The 22,638-nt window shown below is 42.6% G+C and overlaps 1 protein-coding gene across 2 annotated transcripts in view; it reads right to left on the minus strand.

The window, feature by feature from the left end:
* Positions 1 to 22,638, minus strand: part of LOC116261929 (protein SWEETIE) — a 132,427-nt gene that overhangs the window by 52,335 nt on the left and 57,454 nt on the right. For both annotated transcript variants that reach the window (XM_031640879.2, XM_031640880.2), the window contains exons 26-30: positions 18,979 to 19,128; positions 18,802 to 18,851; positions 18,608 to 18,707; positions 18,462 to 18,518; positions 16,832 to 16,899 (exon numbers count right to left, since the gene is read on the minus strand). In XM_031640879.2, coding sequence (XP_031496739.1) covers positions 16,832 to 16,899; positions 18,462 to 18,518; positions 18,608 to 18,707; positions 18,802 to 18,851; positions 18,979 to 19,128 — 425 coding nt within the window. The remainder of the gene's footprint in view (positions 1 to 16,831; positions 16,900 to 18,461; positions 18,519 to 18,607; positions 18,708 to 18,801; positions 18,852 to 18,978; positions 19,129 to 22,638) is intronic.

The following is a 22,638-nucleotide window of genomic DNA, read 5'->3' on the forward strand; positions in this document are numbered from 1 at the left end:
CCATTTCTCTGCTTGATGAAGAGGGTGTGATCACCATTTCCCTGTTTATACCCATTAGTCTTCATTACAACCCTTAGTCTTTCAAACCAAGCTCTAGGGGATTGCTTGAGACCATACAAAGCTTTCTTGAGATAGCAACACTTCCCGTTCCGAGCATACCCAGGCGGCATGCTCATATAGACTTCTTCCTCAAGGTGACCATTCAAGAAGGCGTTCTTTACATCAAGTTGGTCCATTCTCCACTTCTTTTGCACTGCAAGAGCTAAGATGACCCTTACGGTCTTCAGTTTCGCCACGGGAGCAAACGTCTCAAGATAGTCAATCCCATATTTCTGGCTAAACCCTTTAGCAACAAGACGAGCTTTATAGCGTTCTACAGTGCCATCAGGTTTGTACTTCACATTAAACACCCACTTGGAGCCAACTAAGTGAGTTCCCTTGGGGATATCAACAACCTCCCACGTATTGTTCTTTTCCAGGGCGTCCATCTCTTCTGTCATGGCCTGTAGCCATTTACGATCCTTCCTTGCATCTTCCACTGACCTGGGAATAACAGCCATAGATAAAGAGGTAACAAAGCACTTGTAGTCTTTACTGAGTTTTGCATATGAAACAAATCTCTGAATAGGATGAGAAGTACATGACCTGGTGCCCTTGCGCAGAGCTATGGGAAGTTCTTCATTCATTGGACTTGGATCATCCGGGGAGGTCACAAGATTGGGAAGATTGGGATTGGTAACATCAACATCTTCCATCACATCCTTCTTCTTCCTGCTGTAAACCTGACCAAATAGGTGATCTCGAGACTGTTCTTCCACAGGGCCCCCCTCCATCTGACTGTCTCTGTCCTCACTGACAACGTTTTCCACACTTGGAGAACTCACCGTATAATCCAAGAAATCCATGAACTGAATCAACTGATGCGAAGAATACTCTTCCCTTCTGTCACCTAAACACTCCCCCTGAAGAGGATTCGCAGGAAAGTATGCCTCATGTTCATGAAAGGTCATATCCCTGGAGACATATACTCTGGAAGTGCTAGGGTCAACACACCTGTATCCCTTCTGGGTGGAGGAATATCCCAAGAAGACTGCTTTGATGGACCGAGGATCAAGTTTCTTGAGAGTGGGACTATGATCATGGACAAAACAAACACACCCAAACACTCGAGGGGTTAGAGGCCAGGGATTCTGAGTGGGCCACAACACAGAATAAGGGGAATGACCATCCAACACACGAGTAGGCATACGGTTGATAAGGTGGGCACTAGTGAGAAGTGCGTCCCCCCAGTACCTCTTAGGGACATGACGTTGAAACATAATTGCCCGGGTAACATTCAACAAATGACGGTTTTTTCTTTCAGCCACGCCATTCTGAGGAGGGGTGTAGCTACAGGATGTTTCATGAATAATACCCTTGCTTCGCAAGAAGTCATCAAGGGATTGGGAGACATATTCTCGGGCATTGTCAGTGCGGAAGGCTTGAACAGTGGTCTGGAATTGAGTTTCGACAAATGCCACAAAGTTTTTGACAATGTCGGGAACTTCACTACGTTCTTTCAACAGATACACGAACGTACACCGGGAGTAGTCATCAATAAGAGTCATAAAATAGTGAAAGCCACGACAAGTGGGTACTCCCGAAGGACCCCAAACATCAGAGTGAACCAAAGCAAAAGGACGGTTGGCTTTATTGAACGAAATAGGGTACGAGGCCCTAACATGCTTAGACAACTGACACACTTCACAGGCGAAGGTGTCCAAAGAAACAGAATGAAACATCCTAGGAAACAACTTTCTAAGCAACTGGAAGGGAAGATGACCAAGTCTCTCGTGCCAACGCATAATGACGGATCTGGCCTCCACGCCAGGCAACTGACCACTGGTGGCTGAAATCAAAGCAGAAGCAACTCGAACGGGCAGTCTGTAGAGCCCATCAATAGCCGAACCAATCCCAATCTTCTGCCCCGTCCCCAAGTCCTGCAGGAAACAACAATCAGCAGAGAAAATTAGATTACAGTTTAGCTCTTTGGTAATACTGCTGACAGATAACAAATTTACGGGAATATTGGGAACATGCAGGGCATTATGAAGACAATATTTGTTCAGTAGTGATAAACTCCCTTTTCCAGCCACAGAGATAGAAGAACCATCAGCCATAGACACACGCTGCTGCCCAGAGGTCAACTTGTACTCTTGAAACTTCGTAGGGTCCCCTGTCATATGATGAGTAGCCCCACTGTCAACAATCCAATCACCGAGAGAAGAATTACCTTGATCACTAGTAGCAACCAGAGCCTGGGCTAACTTAGCACCCTCAGAAGTAGAAGCATCATCCTGGGTAGACAACCGACTAATGTAGGCTTGCAACTCTCTGAGTTGATCTGAGGAGAGCTTGGATTTGGCAACATTGGACGACCCCGGGCTAGGCTCTGGCACAAAAGAGGCTCGGCGATGAGGAGGAGGACGACCGCGGACGAGACGCTTCTCAGGATGAAGATCCCAACAAAAATCAACAGAATGACCCACTTTGTTGCAATGGCTGCATCGTCGAGTAGGACGCTGCCCCGTCCCAGAAGTATGGCTCACAAAGGCTGCTGGAGAACTCCCCTGATGGGAGTCAATATGCATAATCTGGCGCCGTTGCTCCTCAGACTCAATACGGGCATACACCTCTTCGATTCCAGGAATCTCATCACAGTTAAGAATCTCATCACAGTTAAGAATCTGGCTTCGAATGGTTTCAAACTCATCACGCAGGCCTCCAAGGAAGATAAAGGTGCGGTCCATCCATTCCTTTTCCCAATACAGGGCATGATCTACACCACATTTCCAGTCATCATTCACATGATAGTCAAGTTCCTCCCATTTGGTCTTCAGGGCGGCATAGAAGGAGGCAACAGATAAATCTCCCTGTTTAAGAGCATATATGCTACGTTTGATTTGATAGGCACGTAAAACACGCTTCTTACGACCATACATACGGGCAAGAACAGTCCACATATCATACGCCGTCGATTTACGCAAGATCAAAGGCTGAATATCTGCGGAAACCGAACTAATAATCCATACTTTTACCTGACTATCCTCCAACGCCCAGGTCGGCCATTGCGAATCAGTTTTAGAAGGTGCAGGCTTCTCCCCAGTGATATAGTGCAGGCGACCACGACTAGTAATTCCGATTTCTAGGGCAGCAGACCACGAGAGATAGTTATCCTTATTCAGCCGAATGGAGGTGACATGAACAGGCAAGTTCTCACCCTTGGTATTGCTGCCCGTGTCGAGGGCATCATCAAGCTTGGGCATCGCTGCATCAGCCATCGCAATCCCCAAAGGTCACAACCGGCGGCAGAGAGGGCACAACCCACGGCGGCGGAAACAAGACACCCGGCGGCGGCGCAGCTAACCCAGGCGACGGCGGCAGGGCAGCACTGGGAACAGCGACGATAACCCAGGCGACGGCGGTGCTGGGAGCAGCGACGGCGGCCGGGCAGGGCAGCGCTGGGAACCACGGCGGCGGCGTTCCTGGTCGGCGGAAAAACGACGGCGGCACTGGGAACGATGGACGGCGGCGGCGTTCCTGGACGGCGTCAGACGGCGTCAGCACTGCAAACAGCAACAGCAGCGGCGCTGGGAACAGTGTCGGCGGCGGTGCTGGAAACGGCAACGGAGGCGGCACGTGAACGGCGGAAAAAACACTACTTGCACACCAACGATCTCACACGCGGTGGCTCTGATACCATGTAGAAACACGAACCACAAGGAGAGCAGAGAAAGAACACACAATATACGTGGAAAACCTCAGAAAGAGGTGAAAAACCACGGGGAAGCTCTGACCTAGGGGCAAACCGCAACCCTAGGAGAGAGAAAATAATATTCACTTAACTCAACAATTACATGTAAGTGAAGAATATATAGGAGGGAGAGAAAGAGTGCCGCCTAGGGTACCGAGTCCGCCTCGGTATCCGTGCCACATAGGGCCGGGTCCATATATGGACCTGGTTCCCAATACAATATATTCTAACATGTTGAATTAGAAGAGTTGATGTTTCTAGGTGGTTCTTTGCAATATTTAATCGTTAGGAGGTCTCTTTAAACATTCTTCTATTTTCTGTTGATGTACTTTGTAAATCTCTCTTCAACCCTAATCTCTTTATTATGGAGATTAGGGTTAGTGAATGAAGTTACGTTTTCTCTCTCTAAGGCTGCCGGCTGTAACATGGTATCAGAGCCGGCGATCTCCACCCTTCTCCGCCGGTGGCTGTCGTGATTTTCCGGTGACCCCTTCTCCTCTTCGTCTCCCATCTCTTCCCACTTCTTCTCTTCCTCTATCCTTCCTTTCTCTCTGCTGATCGAAAGATAGTGAAGCAGCGTGAAAGGGGAACCTAATCACATGTGAGAGGTATTTGTGATTAGGTCCCCAACGTGGATGTAGTGGAGCGTAAGCAACTGTGTGGGAGTTGCAGTGGAAAGTTGTAAGTCAGATCTAGCTTCGTGGATGAATAGCAGCACATGGACTCCATCATTATTCAGATCCAGGCTCATGGGAAGCGTAGCTGCATGTGGATTCAGTTCAGATCTGCGCTCGTGGATGATTAAATGCACGTGGACCATATTCTTATCATATTTTTGAAGACTCTGGAAAAGTGGCTGCAAGTGGAGTAGTTGCACATTGGGTATATTTTTTTATCAGATTGAATGTGTGTTTTATAATCTGGTGGACTGATTTGGAACAACAAAGTTTTTTCTATATGCATATGTGGATACGTAGAAGTCTGGTGGACTGTTTTGAACAGCAAGTTCATATATTCCTGTTCATTTATTGATTGTTGTGATTGGTGGACTGATTTGAACAACAAAGTTTTTTTTATATGCATATGTGGATACGTAGAAGCCTGATGGCCTGTTTTGAACAAGAAGTTCGTATATTCTTGTTCATTTATTGATTGTTGTGATTGGTGGACTGATTTACTGAGCAGCAAGTTCACAAAAATTCTTTTTAAGGACTGCTTTTGGTGCAAGAAAAAATATATATATATATATATATATATATATATATATATATATATCTGCTGCCTAAGTTTTCTCAAGTTGATTGCTGCACGCTATACTCTTGATTGTATCATAGTGCAACCAGATTAAGATCACATTGTCAAGTCGTGCACTATAGCCGTTGAAGGCAAGATAGAGACACAATATGAGCATAAGAACACAGGCAATCTCTTTTCTTATGGCTCTAATGTAAAGTTAGATGCTCCTAAGTTGGAAGACAGATGTTGGGATAAGCTTGGTCGTAGTTCCGCTATACCCCTAGGAAAAGATGTTGCATCTAACAGGGCAAGAATTCATTACAGTCTCCTATTGGATCTATCCAGGCAGCTTCATCAGTAGTAGAGGGGTCTTTACCTTCTTTCAATCCTGAGACTGTGTCTGTCTATGTCACACAGGTGCAGGTGCGATACGGGTGCGGATACGGCAAGTATCACAATTTTCGGATACGCGGATACGGCAAATATAATATTCTCAAAAAATTATAAATTTATCACACGTATCCGTGTGAGTTAGCTCAAAGCTTATGGTTTAAGGACTCATTTTTTCCCTAGAAATGAAAAATTTGATACAATCTGAATGATTCTCTTTTGCTCGCCTTAAACCGATGAACCAACAAAGAAGAGGCTGGACTCGTTTTCTCTTTTGTCTCTTTTGTCTTTGTTTCATTGTCACAAAAAACGGGGACGGGTATTAAACGGCGAGGAAAAAAACGGGTATAATACAGCAAAGTTTTATATATCGGGAATAAAACGGGAAAAGTTTGGCAAATTTTTTTAAAAACTTAAACATTTAATGCATCTTGAAAATTATAAAAAATAATAATTAATAAAATAACGGCAAAAAACGGGAAAATAACGTATAATACGGGTATTATACGGGTATTAAACGGGTATTATACGCGTTTTTTGTTTTTTGACGTTTTTTTAAAAAAAACGGAAATAGTACGGGTATTATACGGCAGAAATGTTTTTGGCGTTAAATACGCGTTTTTAAAAAAAAACGACAAAGTTTGTTTATGTGTTCATTTATTTAGTAGATCTTGTCTCCATGATGATTGCGTTAACTTCGTACAAAAAAAAATGTCTTCGTATATATATCAAAGTTGTATATTGAGAGGGAGGGAAAGATGGCCAACTTTAGTCCTGTATCGAAAATATCTAAAACAATAAAATAGGATATAATCTTGCCGCCCGCTTACACCTCCCGCTTCGGCAGTGGGAGACCTCGGCAGGTGAAAGGGAGAAGAGCTCAATCGGTTTTAAAATCGCGGGGTTTTTTGGGTTCAGATCGCGTTTGACCCAGACCCGATCCAAAACGTATCTATGTCGTATCCGTGTCTGAATTCCTAATGTGTTATATGCTCCTAAGTTTCCCACTAATCTTTTATCAGTTGGACAATTGATTAATGATTTACATTGTCGTGTTACATTTGACTCTGGTGTATGTTCATTTCAGGACTTGCAAACTGGGAAGACGATTGGTGGAGGCTATGAGAAAGGGGGCATCTACTTCCTGTCTGATTCTGTGGGTATTGCAGCCGTCTCGACTTTTTCATTGTCCTCTTCCTTCCAGTAGCATCTTAGACTTAGTCATCCATCTGTCTCCAAGCTCCGTCACCTACTTCCTCATCTATCAGTTCCAGAGTCGTTCCAGTGTGAGGCCTGTCAACTTGGCAAGCACAACCGTAGCAGTTATTCATCGAGTCTTAGTCCGTCCAGTTGTGGACTATTTGATCTTCTTCATGTTGATGTGTGGGGTCCTAGCAGAGTTGCTAGTAGGTCTAGATTTCGTTATTTCCTCGTCACTGTTGATGATTATTCTTGAGTCGCTTGGGTTTTTCTTTTGAAAGAAAGGTCTGAGGCCATATGTACTCTCAAGGACCTTATTATTGCAATAAAGACCCAGTTTCGTATTCTTGTTAAAAGCGTTCGCACTGACAATGCTCTTGAGTTCAAGGCATCTACCTTAATGAAATTTTACTCTGATAATGGCATTTTTCCTCAGTTTACTTGTCCCCATACCTCCCAACAAAATGGAGTATCTGAGCGAAAACATCGCCAACTTTTAAATGTGGCACGCTCTGTAATGCTTCATACTAATCTACCTGCATATTTTTTGGGAGATGCCATCCTCACTGCCTGTTACTTGACCAACCGTTTACCCTCATCATCCATTGACAACAATGTTCCCATTAAACTTGTGTACCCACAACGATCCTTGTTTCCAGTAGCTCCCAAAGTATTTGTTTGCACATGCTTAGTTCACATACTTGGACCCACACGTGATAAATTGGGTGCCCAAGCCATTAAGTGTATCTTTATTGGCTACTCCAGAAATCATAAAGGTTACAAATGCTTTGACTCTGTTAGAATATCTTGTAATAAGGAACCGGGTCTGGATATGGACCCGGTCCCATGGGCGCGGATACCGAGGCTGGCTCGGTACCCTAGGCGGGCTCTCTACCTCTCTCTCTTATAATCTCCACTTATTGTAAATTTGTTAATTAAGTGGAATTAATTTTCTCTCTCCTAGGGTTGCGGTTTCGCCCCTAGGTTAGAGCTTCTCCGTGGTTTTTCACCTCTTCTTGAGGTTTTCCACGTACATCGTGTCTTTCTTCTTTGTTTCTCTCTTCCGTTGCATATTTCTACATGGTATCAGAGCCAGCGCGTGTGGGATTTGCTCTGTGATCGTGTGTTTCTGCCGCTGCTGGTGTTTCTATTAGCCGCCGCCGTCGTTTTTCCGCCACTGTTTCTCCTTGCGCCGCCGTCGCCGTCGCCTGTTCCAGCGCCATCGCCTGTTCCAGCGTCATTCTAGCGCCGTCGCCGTCGTCTGTTCCATCGCCGTGATTCTCCGCCACCACCGTCGCTGTCAAGGTTTTTCCCGCCGCCGCCAGTGTTTCTTCTGCCTCCGCCGCCTCTTGTCTGTCGTCTCTGGTACTGGTGCCGCGTCTCCTTGTGCTGGGTATTGCGTCTCTTTGGTGATTGTGATGGCAGAAGAGATGACTCCCAAGATAGATGTTGCCTTTGACACGGGCAGTAATACCAAGAGCGAGAACTTGCCTGTTCAAGTCACCTCTATCCGGCTGAACAAAGACAACTATCTCTCTTGGTCTGCTGCCCCAGAAATCGGGATAACCAACCGCAGTCGCCTGTCCTATATTACTGGGGAGAAACCTACGCATTCTAAAACGGATCCGCTATGGGCGACTTGGGCATTGGAAGATAGTCAAGTTATAGTATGGATCATTAGTTCTGTGTCCGCCGATATTCAGCCTCTGATCTTGCGTAAGTCGACTGCATATGACATGTGGACTGTGCTTGCGCGGATGTATGGCCGTAAGAAGAGAGTATTGCGTACGTACCAAATCAAACGTAGTATCTACTCTCTTACACAGGGTGACTTGTCTGTAGCATCTTTCTTTGCAGCCCTGAAGACTAAATGGGAGGAATTAGACTACCATGTGAATGATGATTGGCAGTGTGGTTCTAATCATGGCTTGTACTGGGAGAAAGAATGGATGGACCGGACTTTTATTTTCCTTGGAGGCTTACGTGATGAATTTGAATCCATTAGGAGCCAAATTCTCAATTGTGACGAGATCCCTGGGATTGAGGAGGTGTATGCCCGGGTGGAATCTGAGGAACAACGTCGCCGAGTTATGCATATTGACTCTAGCCATGGGAGTTCCCCCTCAGCGTTTGTTAGCCGTGCCTCAGGGACTGGACAGCGTCCTGTTCGACGTTGTAGTCATTGTAACAAGTTGGGGCATTCTGTGGACTTCTGTTGGGATATTCATCCTGAGAAGAGACTTGTTCGTGGTCTTCCTCCTTCTAGTCGGTGGGGTCCTTCTGTGCCTGACTCTAGTCAAGGTAGTTCGTCAACTGTTGAAAAATCAAAGCTTTCCTCCGATCAAATCAAGGAATTGCAAGTTTATATCAGCCGGCTATCTACTACGCAAGAGGAAACTTCCACGTCCGAGGGAGCTAAGTTAGCTCAAGCTCTTGTTGCCACAAGCGATCAAGGTAATCCCTCACTTGGTGATTGGATTGTTGACAGTGGGGCTACGCATCATATGACAGGGGATCCTAAGCTGTTTCAAGAATACAAATTGTCCTCAGGGCAGCAACGCGTGTCTATGGCTGACAGGTCTTCTATTTCTGTGGCTCTTCTATTTCTGTGGCTGGAAAAGAGAGTTTGTCCTTGTTGAATAAATATCGTCTTCATAATGCTCTTCATGTTCCCAATATTCCTGTGAACTTGTTATCTGTCAGTAGTATTACCAGAGAACTCAATTGTAATCTAATCTTTTCTGCTGATCATTGTTCCCTGCAGGACTTGTTGTCGGGAAAGAAAATTGGGATTGGTTCGGTTATTGATGGACTCTACAGACTGCCCATGCAAGTTGCGTCTGCCTTGATTTCAGCCACTAGTGGACAATTGTCAGACATGGAAGACAGGTCTACCATTATGCGATGGCACGAGCGTCTTGGGCATCTCCCATTCCAGTTGATCAAGAAGTTGTTTCCAAGCCTTTTTTCTTTTGTTTCTATTGACTCTTTCACATGTGAAGTTTGTCAGTTGGCTAAACATGTCAGGGCTCCGTACCCTATTTCTTTCAATAAAACCACTCGTCTGTTTGCTTTGGTTCACTCTGATGTTTGAGGTCCTTCGGGAGTAACCACTTGTCGTAGTTTTCATTACTTTATGACTCTTATTGATGACTACTCCCGTTGTACGTTCGTGTACCTATTGAAAGAACGTAGTGAAGTTCCTGTCATTGTCAAAAATTTTGTTGCATTTGTTGAGACCCAATTTCAGACATCTGTTCAGGCTTTTCGCACTGACAATGCTCGAGAGTATGTCTCCCAATCCCTAGATGACTTCTTGAGGAGCAAGGGTATTGTTCATGAGACGTCCTATAGTTACACACCTCCCCAAAATGGCGTGGCTGAACGGAAAAATCGCCATTTATTAGATGTCACCCGGGATATTATGTTTCATAGACACGTTCCTAAGCGCTACTGGGGTGATGTTCTTCTCACTAGTGCCCACCTTATTAATCGTATGCCTACTCGTGTGTTGAATGGCCGTTCCCCTTATTTTGTGCTCATGCCCACTCATAACCCTTGGCCTCTTACTCTTCGGGTGTTTGGGTGTATTTGTTTTGTCCATGACCACAGTCCTGCCCTCAAGAAGCTTGACCCTTGGTCTATCAAAGCTGTCTTCTTGGGGTATTCCTCCACTTAGAAGGGATACAAATGTATTGATCATGTCACTTCCAAAATTTATGTCTCCCGGGATGTTACCTTTCATGAACATGAGGCGTACTTTCCTGTGAATCCTCTTCAGGGGGAGTGTATAGGCAACAGTGTGGAAGAGTATTCTTCAAACCAGCTGATTCAGTTTATGGATTTCTTAGACTACAAGGTTAGTCACAGTGTGGCCGACACAGTCAAAGGTGATAGAGACAGTCATGTGGAAGGGGGCTCTGGGGATGAACAGCCCACTGCCCGTGATCATTTGTTTGGCCAGGTGTACACCAGGAAGAAGAAAGATGTGCTTGAAGATGTTGATGCAACCAATCTCAATCCTATGAGTTCCCCGAATGAACCAAGTCCACTAAATGAAGATCTTCTCATAGCCTTGCGCAAGGGAACCAGGTCATGTACTTCTCACCCCATTCAGAGATTTGTTTCATATGCAAAACTCAGCAACGATTACAAATGCTTTATTACTTCCTTGTCTATGTCTGTGATTCCCAGGTGTGTGGAAGATGCTAAAGAGGATCCTGAATGGCTAAAGGCCATGAGAGATGAGATGGATGCCTTGGCAAAGAACAACACTTGGGAAGTGGTTGATATTCCCAAGGGGACTCACTTAGTTGGTTCCAAGTGGGTGTTTAATGTGAAGTACAAACCTGATGGTACTGTGGAACGGTATAAGGCTCGCCTGGTGGCAAAGAGGTTCAGCCAAAAATATGGAATTGATTATCTTGAGACCTTTGCTCCTGTTGCTAAACTGAAGACAGTGAGGGTCATCTTAGTACTAGCAGTGCAAAAGAAGTGGAGCATGAACCAGCTTGATGTCAAGAATGCATTCCTGAACGGCCATCTAGAGGAAGAGGTCTATATGAGCATGCCTCCTGGGTATGCCCAAAGCGAAAAATGTTGTCATCTCAATAAAGCCTTGTATGGACTAAAGCAATCTCCTAGAACATGGTTTGAAAGACTGAGGGTAGTAATGAAGACTAATGGATACAAACAGGGAAACGGTGATCACACCCTATTCATTAAGTAGAGAAATGGTCTGGTGAGCCTTCTTCTTGTATATGTTGATGATATGATTGTCACAGGTGACGACGAAGAAGAGAAAAGGAAGATGAAGGAGAGGTTGGCTGCTGAATTTGATCTTAAAGATCTGGGTAAATTAAGGTACTTTCTGGGAATAGAGATTGCTCGATCAGAGACAGGACTTGTTATGAGCCAAAGGAAGTACACTCTGGATCTTCTAAAGGAGACGGGTAAACTGGGATGCAGGCCCTTTCTTACTCCAATGGAGTCTGGTACAAAGATAAGTATCAAAACTGGTAATATCCTGGATGAGGAAGGTAAAGGACGATATCAGAGGCTGGTTGGTAAGCTTATTTATCTTACTCCTACTCGCCCTGATATTACTTATGCTGTAAATGTGTTGAGTCAGTTTATGCATGCTCCTACTGATTGTCACTGGAAAAGTGCAGAAAGAGTGTTGGGGTACCTCAAGAATGACCCAGGGAAAGGGTTAGTGTATACTCAGTAGGACCAACTGAATATTGAAGGATACTCTGATGCTGATTGGGCAGGGTGCACAGATACTACAAGGTCTACCACAGGGTACTGTATCTTCCTGAGGGGTAACCTGGTGGTATGGAAGAGTAAAAGGCAGGAAGTCTGCTCTAGATCCAGCGCTGAGGCCGAATACAGGGCAGTTGCTATGGGGGTTACAGAAATGTTATGGCTAAAGATTCTTCTAGCAGATATTGGGGTTGAAATGAAAGAGAAGATGAAGATGTATTGTGACAACAAGTCTGCGATTAACCTAGCTAATAATCATGTTCTTCACGACAGAACCAAACATGTGGAGATAGATCGCCATTTCATACGGGAACGCATAGATTCAAAGGAATTGATTCTGCCTTATATGAAGTCTGAAGATCAAGTTGCAGATGTCTTAACTAAAGTCCTATGTACATCTCAATTTGAAAAGAATGTTAGCAAGCTTGGCATGTTCGACATGTATGCCAAGCTTGAGGGGAAGTGTTAGAATATCTTGTAATAGGGAACCGGGTCCGGATATGGACCCGGTCCTATGGGCGTGGATACCGAGGCTGGCTCAGTACCTTAGGCGGGCTCTCTACCTCTCTCTCTTATAATCTCCACTTATTGTAAATCTGTTGATTAAGTGGAATTAATTTTCTCTCTCCTAGGGTTGCGGTTTTGCCCCTAGGTTAGAGCTTCTCCGTGGTTTTTCACCTCTTCTTGAGGTTTTCCACGTACATCGTGTCTTTCTTCTCTGTTTCTCTCTTCCGTTGCATATTTCTACAGACTCCTTGACTCAAAAGGAGTATATCGTGCGGATGTGACATTCTTTGAGTCTCAGCCTTATTATAGTTCCTCACCTACCTCTACTGAGATGTCATTGTCATCTTACCCACTACTTATTCCTCCTATTCCTTTGGAGTCATTCCCTTAAAAGTCTCCTTCTAGGGATTCTCCCATTGTAGTGTCCAAGTTTCGTGATCTTCCCTTGGTCTACACACGTCGACAGGACCCTTCTCATGATCCTTCCCCAACTGCTTCTCAGGAGGTAAGTACATCTGAAGTGAGTATACCTAGTCCATCTGATCTCTGTCAAGACTTACCTATTGCACTTCGTAAAGGCAAGCGACAATGTACTCTGCATCCTATATTTCATTTTGTTTCTACTGACGGTGCTGGTAAAAGTATGCAACAATTTATTCAAGCTCTGGCGGCCCATGCAATTCCTACTTGTCACCAACATGCCTTATTAGATACCCAATGGAGACAAGCTATGCAAGAAGAGATGGATGCATTAGTTCAACGAAACACTTGGGAACTTGTTGATCCTCCTCCTGGTTGTGACATTGTTGGCTCCAAGTGGGTATTCATAGTGAAATATAATTCTGATGGTTCTATGGAAAGATACAAAGCTCGGTTGGTTGCTAAGGGCTATACGCAGACTTACGGGATTGATTTCTTCGAGACTTTCTCTCCTGTTGCTCGGTTGGAGACCATTTGTCTTATCATCTCTATGGTTGTATACCATGACTAGCACATGTATCAGCTTGATGTCAAAAATGTTTTTTTGTACGGTGATCTCGATGAGACTGTCTATATCTACCCACGTCTCAACAAGTGGCTGATCTATTTACCAAGGGTCTCACGGGGCAGCATTTATGGGAATTGAAGAACAAGTTGTACATGGTCAAACCTCATGCACAACTTGAGAGGGGCTGTTAAGATATGGTTTGGATATGGGTCGGGTCAAGTCAGATCCGACCCACTTTCTCCACACGCCACTTATAATGTGAGCGGTGGCATACTTGTAGTTTTTCTTATTGTTTAGTGTAATTTATTTGTAACACAAAATTGTAATTTGTATAAGTTAATGGGAGGGGGCAGACGTGAAGTCTAAGGCCCTTATTCCTCTCTCTCTCTCTCACGTGCAGCTTGTTTTCTCTTCTCTTCCTCTTCCATATTGTGGTACACATCAAGGTCTTATAGATGGTGGGTGCGACGAGTAACCGGTGGAAGAGGCCGAAGATAGTAGAGAGGACGACCAAGAAAAATAAGAGAGTTTTCCTCTGACTGAAGTTAGCAAAACCCTGTTGACAATGACAGGTAATCCAGCGGTTCAGTACTAGGGTTGTCAAAATACCTATTCTCCACTTGCTACCGCTGTTGGATGGAAAGGGTGATGATAGAAGAGTTTTAAACTAGTGAAAGAGGGATGTATTGTAGAAAAGAATTTGTGGTGCTTGAAGGGAACCTCTGTTGGAAAGAACCAAAGCTTTGATACCAGTTTGTTAGGGTATTGAGCAGGGAAAGGGAGAAGAAAGAACAATTTTAAGATCGAGGAGGTTACAAGAAGAGATGATTACAAATGAGGATAAGAGGACTGCTGTGTCACAACTGGGGAGGCTCTAATCCTATTTATATAGTGATTAGGATCATTGTAGATGTGATTAATTGCTACATAGGTGAAAGATTAACATTAACATGAGTTGGTTGTTTACAATTCAACTTTTAAAACTGTTGATCTGGATATCAGATTTTAATAGGGGGGGGGGGGGAGGTGTTGTGGTGGGAGGTCATTGGTCTAAAAGGAGCAAACCAAGGACAACCAAATGGTACATAATCAATAGACATTCTGAACTGAACTGGGAGAGTAAACCTCACCAAACCAAAAGAGAAACAGAAAAAATTTTAAACAGCATTACATAAAGCGATATAGTGCACCAAGCAGGTTATGTAGGGAAAAATGTCATCCTTCCATAGGGGCGATATGTTGTCATGCTTTTGTTACAGATTGAAGGAGAGGAGAGAGAATACGTTCTTGGATATAAAAGTTGGATGCTATGTCACATGGGTACGGGTACGGGTGCCGGTACTGGTACGGGTACGGACCATTTTCAAAAAACTTGGGTACAGGGGTACGGTCGTATACACACACATATATATATATATATGTCAAAAAATGCAGAAAAATATATTTGCACATATCTATATCAAAAATTACAAACAGAATAACATATCATCATATTCATAAATCATAATTCAAAATACATTCAAAATAGATGAATCCTCTCATGAAACGATATATCACAGGCTCACAGCAATAACTAGGGAAGACGCAGTTAACAGGGATCATGTAGTGCAAAATCATATACAATAAAAATGTATTGTTGGCAAATTTGTATTGTATAATACAATACCAATTTGCCAACATTAATATCTACAATTCTACATGCAGCACTCACGCAGTACAACAGCATGAGTGCAGCACTCAGTTTACATGCCCTGCCGGCAAATCCAATCTACATTCAACAATATTCTAAGACAGTGAAGAATAAAAAGAGGGCCTCTATTACCTGAATCTCTGGCTTACCAGGAAGGAAAGAAGATCAAGTTTATTATGAAAACACACAAACAAGCTGCAAATCACATTGACACATACAAATAAATACACAAAACAGATGAGGAAGCGGCTGGGCTATAGGTTTCACCAAAGGGGGGCGAGAAAACCCATCGCCCGGAAAACAGAGAGAGAGAGATTTGAAACCCTCTCGGGTAGAGAAAGGGCGAGCCAGAGGGAGGGGTGATGGGTTTTCACTTTCAGGTGGTGAGTTTTCTGCACACACAAATAAAATCTCTACTATCCTCAGGGATTATACGAATATCACACACTATGCAATAAGGGAGAATCTGTCAGACACCACAGAAAAAAAATCTCTACTATCCTCAGGGATTATACGAATATCACACGCTATGCAATAAGGGAGAATCTGTAATCACAGAAACTAACCAAATCTGAACCGTATAAAAGGGAGTAGATAACAGATTACAGAAGAGGCACAGTCCTAGGTCTAGGGCTCTGAACCATATAAAAAATATAGACGTGAACCCTAACTTGGAGGAAGAGGCAAGAAATAAAGGAAAGAATGTGAAATCCTAGATAGCACAGTCCTAGGTCTAGGGCTCTGATACCATGTTACAGATTGAAGGAGACGAGAGAGAGATGTTGAGGAAAGGAGAGGACGAGAGAGAGAGAGAGAAAGAGAGAGAGATGAGCCAAAGAGATTATCCATTACCGTAACCCTAATCTCCTTTTAAAGAGATTAGGGCTGGTGGTACAAACTTTACAAAAACAGTCCAACTACTATAAGAAAGTATTTAAAGACCTCCTCCCTGACTTTCTAATATTTCAAAAACACTCTTTAACAGTTTCCTTCTACATTTTAGTTGATTTTTTGTACCTTTAAAATTTATATAATTGTATGCACTATTATATATACATTTACGGTTGTGTGCTTACATATCATATCCCTTGCATATACACATTATCTTTACACACACATTGTGTTAATATATATACAAGCTGAGATCCATCCATCCCGCTCAAACACACAGCCCGATGCAATGCATTGGGCCTATATGTATATATGTTTGTTTATTTAGTTGGGTCTTTGCACACGACACATCTTTTTCTCTTTTTTTTGTATTTTATCTTTTTGCGTATTATAGAAACATTATTAAACTAAAAAAAAAAAAATTAACTTAATGTATCTTTCCCATCAACTTATTCTTGTGATCATATTTGTAAGGATAGATTGCAAAAAGAGAAAAAAAAAATCATCACCATCATCACCTCCTACCTAACCTGCCATATTTTATTACTCAAATGATCAAGGAGCTAAAAAAAAGTTAGCATGTGCTTTCCCAACCAATTTTTCCAACCAATAGCATTTGATATATTTTTATCTTTGATATGCCCCATTGCAACCACATGTTCTTGTATTTTCTCGAGTATGATCTAAGAGATCTTGTTGGAGCATATCGAAATCAACTAAATCAATTCTTGAAATTCTTTATTTGATGCTATCGAGCTTTTCAACACTAGTAGTCCTACACAAAGAACAATGCCATACATAAACCAGATTAAATAAGAAGCTGGATTCATTTAATGAACCTTCATGGTAGAAAAAGGTCAGCGATACATACTCAGAATCTGTTTCTTCATTGAGCATACAAAACAAGTTCCCCTCAATATGCTCATTGATGACTGCAACCTGTTCATCGGAACAAGTTCTATCAGCGAAAGAAATAAGGGTTCTGCAAGCCAAAGTAATGCACTCAACCAAATTTAATGATACCTATTTATACAAACAAATTTATGACAGGTAAGACTTACATGCAAGGGTTAACTTCAGCCATTCAACAAGCAGGAGGGGTAAAAAAATATCAAGAAGTAACATTTCATCAAATTTTCTGCAGGCAATAAAGAACCATAAACATAACACTGGGAACCTTCTTTCACTAACAAAATATATCCTATATATATTCTACAAAAAGGGGGTTGAGGTGGGATTGACCCGGGTTGTTTTGGACCCAAGTTCCAACCCCAAATACCTCACCACCTCCCACTCCTTTGACCGAATAAATGAAGGGCCAAGAGAAACTATGAGAGAGGGGGTGAACCGAGAGAGAAGTGGGAGAGAGTATGAGAGAGACTGAGAGAAGCAGGAAAGGAGCAAGAGTGAGATAGCTAGGGAGAGAAAAAAGTGAAAAAGAAGAACAGGAAAAAAGAAAAAAGGGGTGAAGAAGGAGAGGTGCATACGGTTGCAGCAGCAACAGAACAACAGCATAAATCCATCTGAGAAAAAGGGAAAGGAGGGGACAGCAGCTGACAACTGCTGCAGGACAGCAGAAGAAAAAAAAAGAACAAATAAATAATATAGTGAGCTGCAGCATTGCATCCGCAGCCCGAAAGGGAGGAGTAGATAACTGAAACTTGGTAGTTGCAGTCAGCCGAAGGAAACAAAAAAGGCAGCAATTGCCATGGCGGCAGATGGGGCAGAAGTGATAAATTTCAAGCTTTTTCCTGATCACCTGAGCTTAATCTATATAGAATTGTAGCACTAAGAGTTCTCAATCTTATAATCCCCAAACTCCATCCAACATGAAGAAGATAAACATGGTCCCCCATACAATGTTTCCAATAGCACCATCCTAATACTAAAGCAGTAGCTATTGTTATAGATAAATTCTGCCAATTTAACATATTTGTCTCTGTATGCTTTCCTTTCTAGCATGCATGCACGTAACATATTCTCTAACGTCTGAATTGTTCTTCCTATCTGCCCATCTGTTTGAATTCCTTATTCTATCCAGTCTTGTGTCCGCTTTTCTGTCCATATTTTCTAAATATTTTGTCATTTTTTCTCTCTTTTACATTGCCGGCTTGCGATTCTATTCTGTCATCTATTTACCCTATTTTCTCCAGTTTTCTGGTCAGAGATCAGCATCATGTCTGATTTCTTAGCTCCGTGATCAGTCCTACTTTGATCAGTTGGCTGGACTGCTTGCTGTTTATTTTCAGTTTTGTCCTTCATATGTTCTGACGTCTTCAAGTCCCGCCTCTGCAGTTTTTGTTGTGTCCTTTTGGTGCTCACCCAAAACTATCCTAACTGCCTAACAAAAAGGTGCCCATGTATAAGCCATTAAGGTTAAAAATCTTAGAATTGAGGAACTATTAATATCCTAACAGCAAAACCAAGATCAAATCTTGAAAATATATGAGAAAATGCATTGGTAAACCACCATTTATTGAAGACCAGCAAAATGTTCTTACGGGTTCTTTTTCTATTAGATGCCGCAGAGTGGACACTGCAAGATGACGAAGGGCAGGCTGTCAATATTGCAAACACAACAAAGTTAGTTGACATAAGTTAAAAGCCAGATTATTGTAACTGAATTTGTATAAGCTAGTTACACAACCTGTCTTGAAGAAAGAGTAGGAAGAAGTGACTGAATATGAGAATGGACTGACATGGCTTGTGGTGCAAAAAGAACTAGCTGTTGTGTGAACCTAACAGATCTGAAACAATTTTATGTATCATTTTAACAAAAGGAAAAAGGTTCATGTACTGCATTTTCTAAACAACAGAAGAAGAAAGGATTGTTCAACATACTCAAGAAGTGTAGATGTCTCTTCTCCAGCGCTTGTCTCCAAAATAACAGACTGAAGAACATTTAAAATTCTCATTAGAATATGATAATGTATGACCGGCAACTGTCATACAGAAAAATACCAGCAAACAGTAAAAACGCCAGGACAATGACAATAAACAAAGGAGCAGATACTACACCTTGCAGCGAGAAAAAAAAGTGCTCCCAGGAGACAATTCAGGCCCCAACACTGCCACAATAGCATTTATTAAACGACCTATTCCTTGCCGAAGATCTATATGACCATTCTCATCAGATAACAAAATCTCCATAGCCAACATAAGTGTTTCCTATGCCAAAACAATCATAAATATTAGAAAAATGCTGAATCACACAAACCAAATACATGAGAGGATGTTAGCACAAAAGCATTGTTGACGTTGAGGTAGTTTTTAGAATATTAAAGAACTTGACAGTTCTTTAATTATTTTCAATAACTTTTTGGTTTACATTGTAATTTTGTTCTTTACCCTAATTCTCCCTTAAGTAAGGGTTAGGGTAAGTGATAAATAAAAAGTTGGACGTGTTTTCTTCTCTCTCTTTCTCTCACGACAACATAGTATCAGAGCCAGCGGCGTGATCACTTCAGGCTGCCGGCAATTGGCAGATTTCCGGCAATCTCCTCTCCAGTGACTATTAGATTTCTTCTTCCTCCTCTCTCGTCTCCCCCCTTTCCTTTCTCATCTCCTTCTTCTTCCTCTCTCTACTGCTCGCTGGTGGGTGGAATCTGATCACGCCTATGTGGAATGCGTGATCAGATCCACTAGTGGAACATGGTGTGGCTGCTGGGATCCTGTCGCTGTTTCTGATCAGAGATTGCTTGTGGCTGTTGCTGATCGTGGAGATGGCTTGTTGACCTTGCTGATTGTGGAACAGCAAGATGTGGACCTGCTGTTTGAAAGTTGAGGTTGGGAACAGAAAAAACAGCGGCAATCTTCGTCTGCAAGTTTGTTTCTCAGCAGTAATTATCGGCAAAGTTTTATGCTGTTCAAGGTCGTGAAGGAGATGTGACTGCTACCTGCTTTGAATGCATGTTAACAGTATCTAGACGTTAAAATCTGTGACTGGGTTTTTCTGCCTGCACGTTCATTTTTTTTTTCAGCAGTCTACATTAAGTGTGAAGAGATTTTTCTTTGATCTTCACTAGGGAGCAGATGGATACTATTGTTGATACGCAGGGAGAATATAAAGTCTCTGGGAATCTTCTTTCATTTAGGTCTACCGTGAAGTTAGACGGCTCGAACAATGAAATCTGGTCTCGCGTATTTATGATGTCTGTTAAGGGGCACAGAAAGAAACATGTTATTGAGGAGGAAGAACCCGTAACTACAGGAAAATATTCTACATGGGAGGAAGATAACAATATTGTTATGTCAGGAATTATGAATAGCGTGCAGGCACACATCACTCCTACTATTGCGTATTATACCTCATATGTGGGAATTTCTGAAGCAAACTTACTCCCATGATAAGAATATGAGCAAGGTCTTGCAGGTTGAAGAAGAACTTCTTAAACTCCAACAAGGTGATTGAGATCTGGCCCAATACTTTACGTCAGTCAAATCAGCCTATGAGAGGCTCAAAGCCCTATGTCCCCCGTGTCAATCATGCTACAAAACCCACTTTGAGCAGCACATGGTAGCGAAACTTTTAGCTAGGTTATCTCCTGATTTTGCAGTGGCCAAAGCCCAAATGTTGACTAGGGCTGAAATTTCAGACCTTGCTGAGGACTATAACAGGCTAAAGTCGTTTGGCAGTGACTCTATCTCCATCCTCAATTGATGCACCCTCTTCAGCATTATATGTCCCAGGAGGTCGTAGGCAGTCCTTAGCCATCTCAAGCAGCCGAGGACAGGCCTTCAATAGAGGGAGAGGAGGTCGTAGTTCAGGAGGTGGACGTGGTAGATTTCAATGCACGTTCTGTGGAAGACTTGGTCATCTAAAAGACAGATGCTGGAATAAACATGGTCGCCCAATGATTCGAGGATCTGAGTCATCACAGATCAAGAGTTCGTCTCATATCCCAAAAGCTTCACATGTTGAAGATGACCATACAGAATCAAATGCAGAAAAAGTCACTGTTAGTATGAGTAAACCAGAGTATGAACAATTTCTGGCTCAGAAAACTTCATCTTCCTCCTTGGCGTCTATAGTTGTGGGTGATTCTGCTTTTTCCACCACTATGCAGAATCAAGATCCAGGTATGTCATGGATTATTGATTCTGGAGCCTCCAAGCACTTTTGCAGTCGACCAAACTTATTCACTGTGCTTCACCATTTTCCTCAACCTAGATAGGTGAAGCTTGCATATGAGAGATTCTCTCGTATTATCGACTGGGGCAGTGTGAAAATTTCTGATTGTTTAACTGTGAATAACGTGTTGTTTGCTCCTGACTTTCCCACTCATCTTCTCTCAGTTAAAGGGCTGACTCATGATTTGAATTGTAGAGTGTAGTCATTTTTTATCCTGGTTCGTGTTGGTTCAGAACTTGTGGACTGGGAGGATGATTGGTGGAGGCCATGAAAGAGGGGGAGTCTATTCTCTGTCTGAAGCCATGGACACAGCTTCTACATTAGTTCCATCCAAACCTACCAGTCTTTCACAAAAGAACTAAACACATTGAAGTAGACTGTCATTACATTCGTGATTTAGTTAAAGGAGGAGTCATTTCTACTACTCACGTGGTCTTTGAAGAACAAACTGCTGATATCTTTACTAAAGCTCTTGCAATTAGTGAATTTTCAAAGTGTTGTAACAAGTTGAGCATGGTAGATATCTATGCACCAACTAGAGGGGGAGTGTTGACGTTGAGGTAGTTTTTAGAATATTAAGAACTTGACAGTTCTTTAAGTATTTTCAGTAACTTTTTGGTTTACATTGTAATTTTGTTCTTTACCCTAATTCTCCCTTAAGCAAGGGTTAGGGTAAGTGATGACTAACAAGTTGGACGTGTTTTCTTCTCTCTCTTTCTCTCACGACAACAAGCATGACGAAACCTTCTCCACTACGAAATCCCAGTTCCAAGAAGGAGATTATTGCCATTATAATATGACAAAAAGTACATTGGAAGCAAGACATTACAATTATGGGAAACTAAATCGTTGATAAACACTAAGAAAAGAAAAAAGAACAGGAGATGAGTATGACAATGAGAATCATTCACAAGGAATATTCAGAACCACTCCTCATGAATGCGATTGAAGGAACAAAGAGGAAAGAAAAGGACTTCTCTTGCACTATTTCATAAATAGAATCCCTCCTCCCCCAAATTTTTTTCACGGATCCAGGTGGAGACCAAAATGCACACACTCACCTTTCATGAACAGTGATCATGAGTTCTTGTCTATTTCTCGACCTAGCAATGTACCACAGTTGCTAGCAGCATCCTAGAACCAGTACAGAAATGCTTAAAAGATCCCTAGAAACATTACTAGATGGTAGAAAATTTCAGTCTGCTGAATCAGCTTCCCTCCCAAATAATCTATCAAGAAGCTATGCCACACGGATCCATTGATTTAGAAATTGTACGTGTCAACATGATGCACGTGGGATGAGGACTCAGGTGCGTCTCTGACAAGCACCCAAGCACGGTCAGCATTAATCAGGTGCAATCAGCCGAACCTGGTCAAATTTGCCATTTTCAGACGCACACCTGGCTCGCATTTGTGACTTGCGTCAAACTCGAGCGAAGTGCTGTCAAACCGCATCAGGTCTATTTTCGTCCTGTTTTTTGTTTTTTTTAATTACTTGTTCAAATTAGGCATCAAGGGTTTAGGGCTTTCATCAAAACCCCTGACTG

Source organism: Nymphaea colorata, chromosome 10, assembly GCF_008831285.2.
Source record: "Nymphaea colorata isolate Beijing-Zhang1983 chromosome 10, ASM883128v2, whole genome shotgun sequence".
NCBI lineage: Eukaryota > Viridiplantae > Streptophyta > Magnoliopsida > Nymphaeales > Nymphaeaceae > Nymphaea > Nymphaea colorata.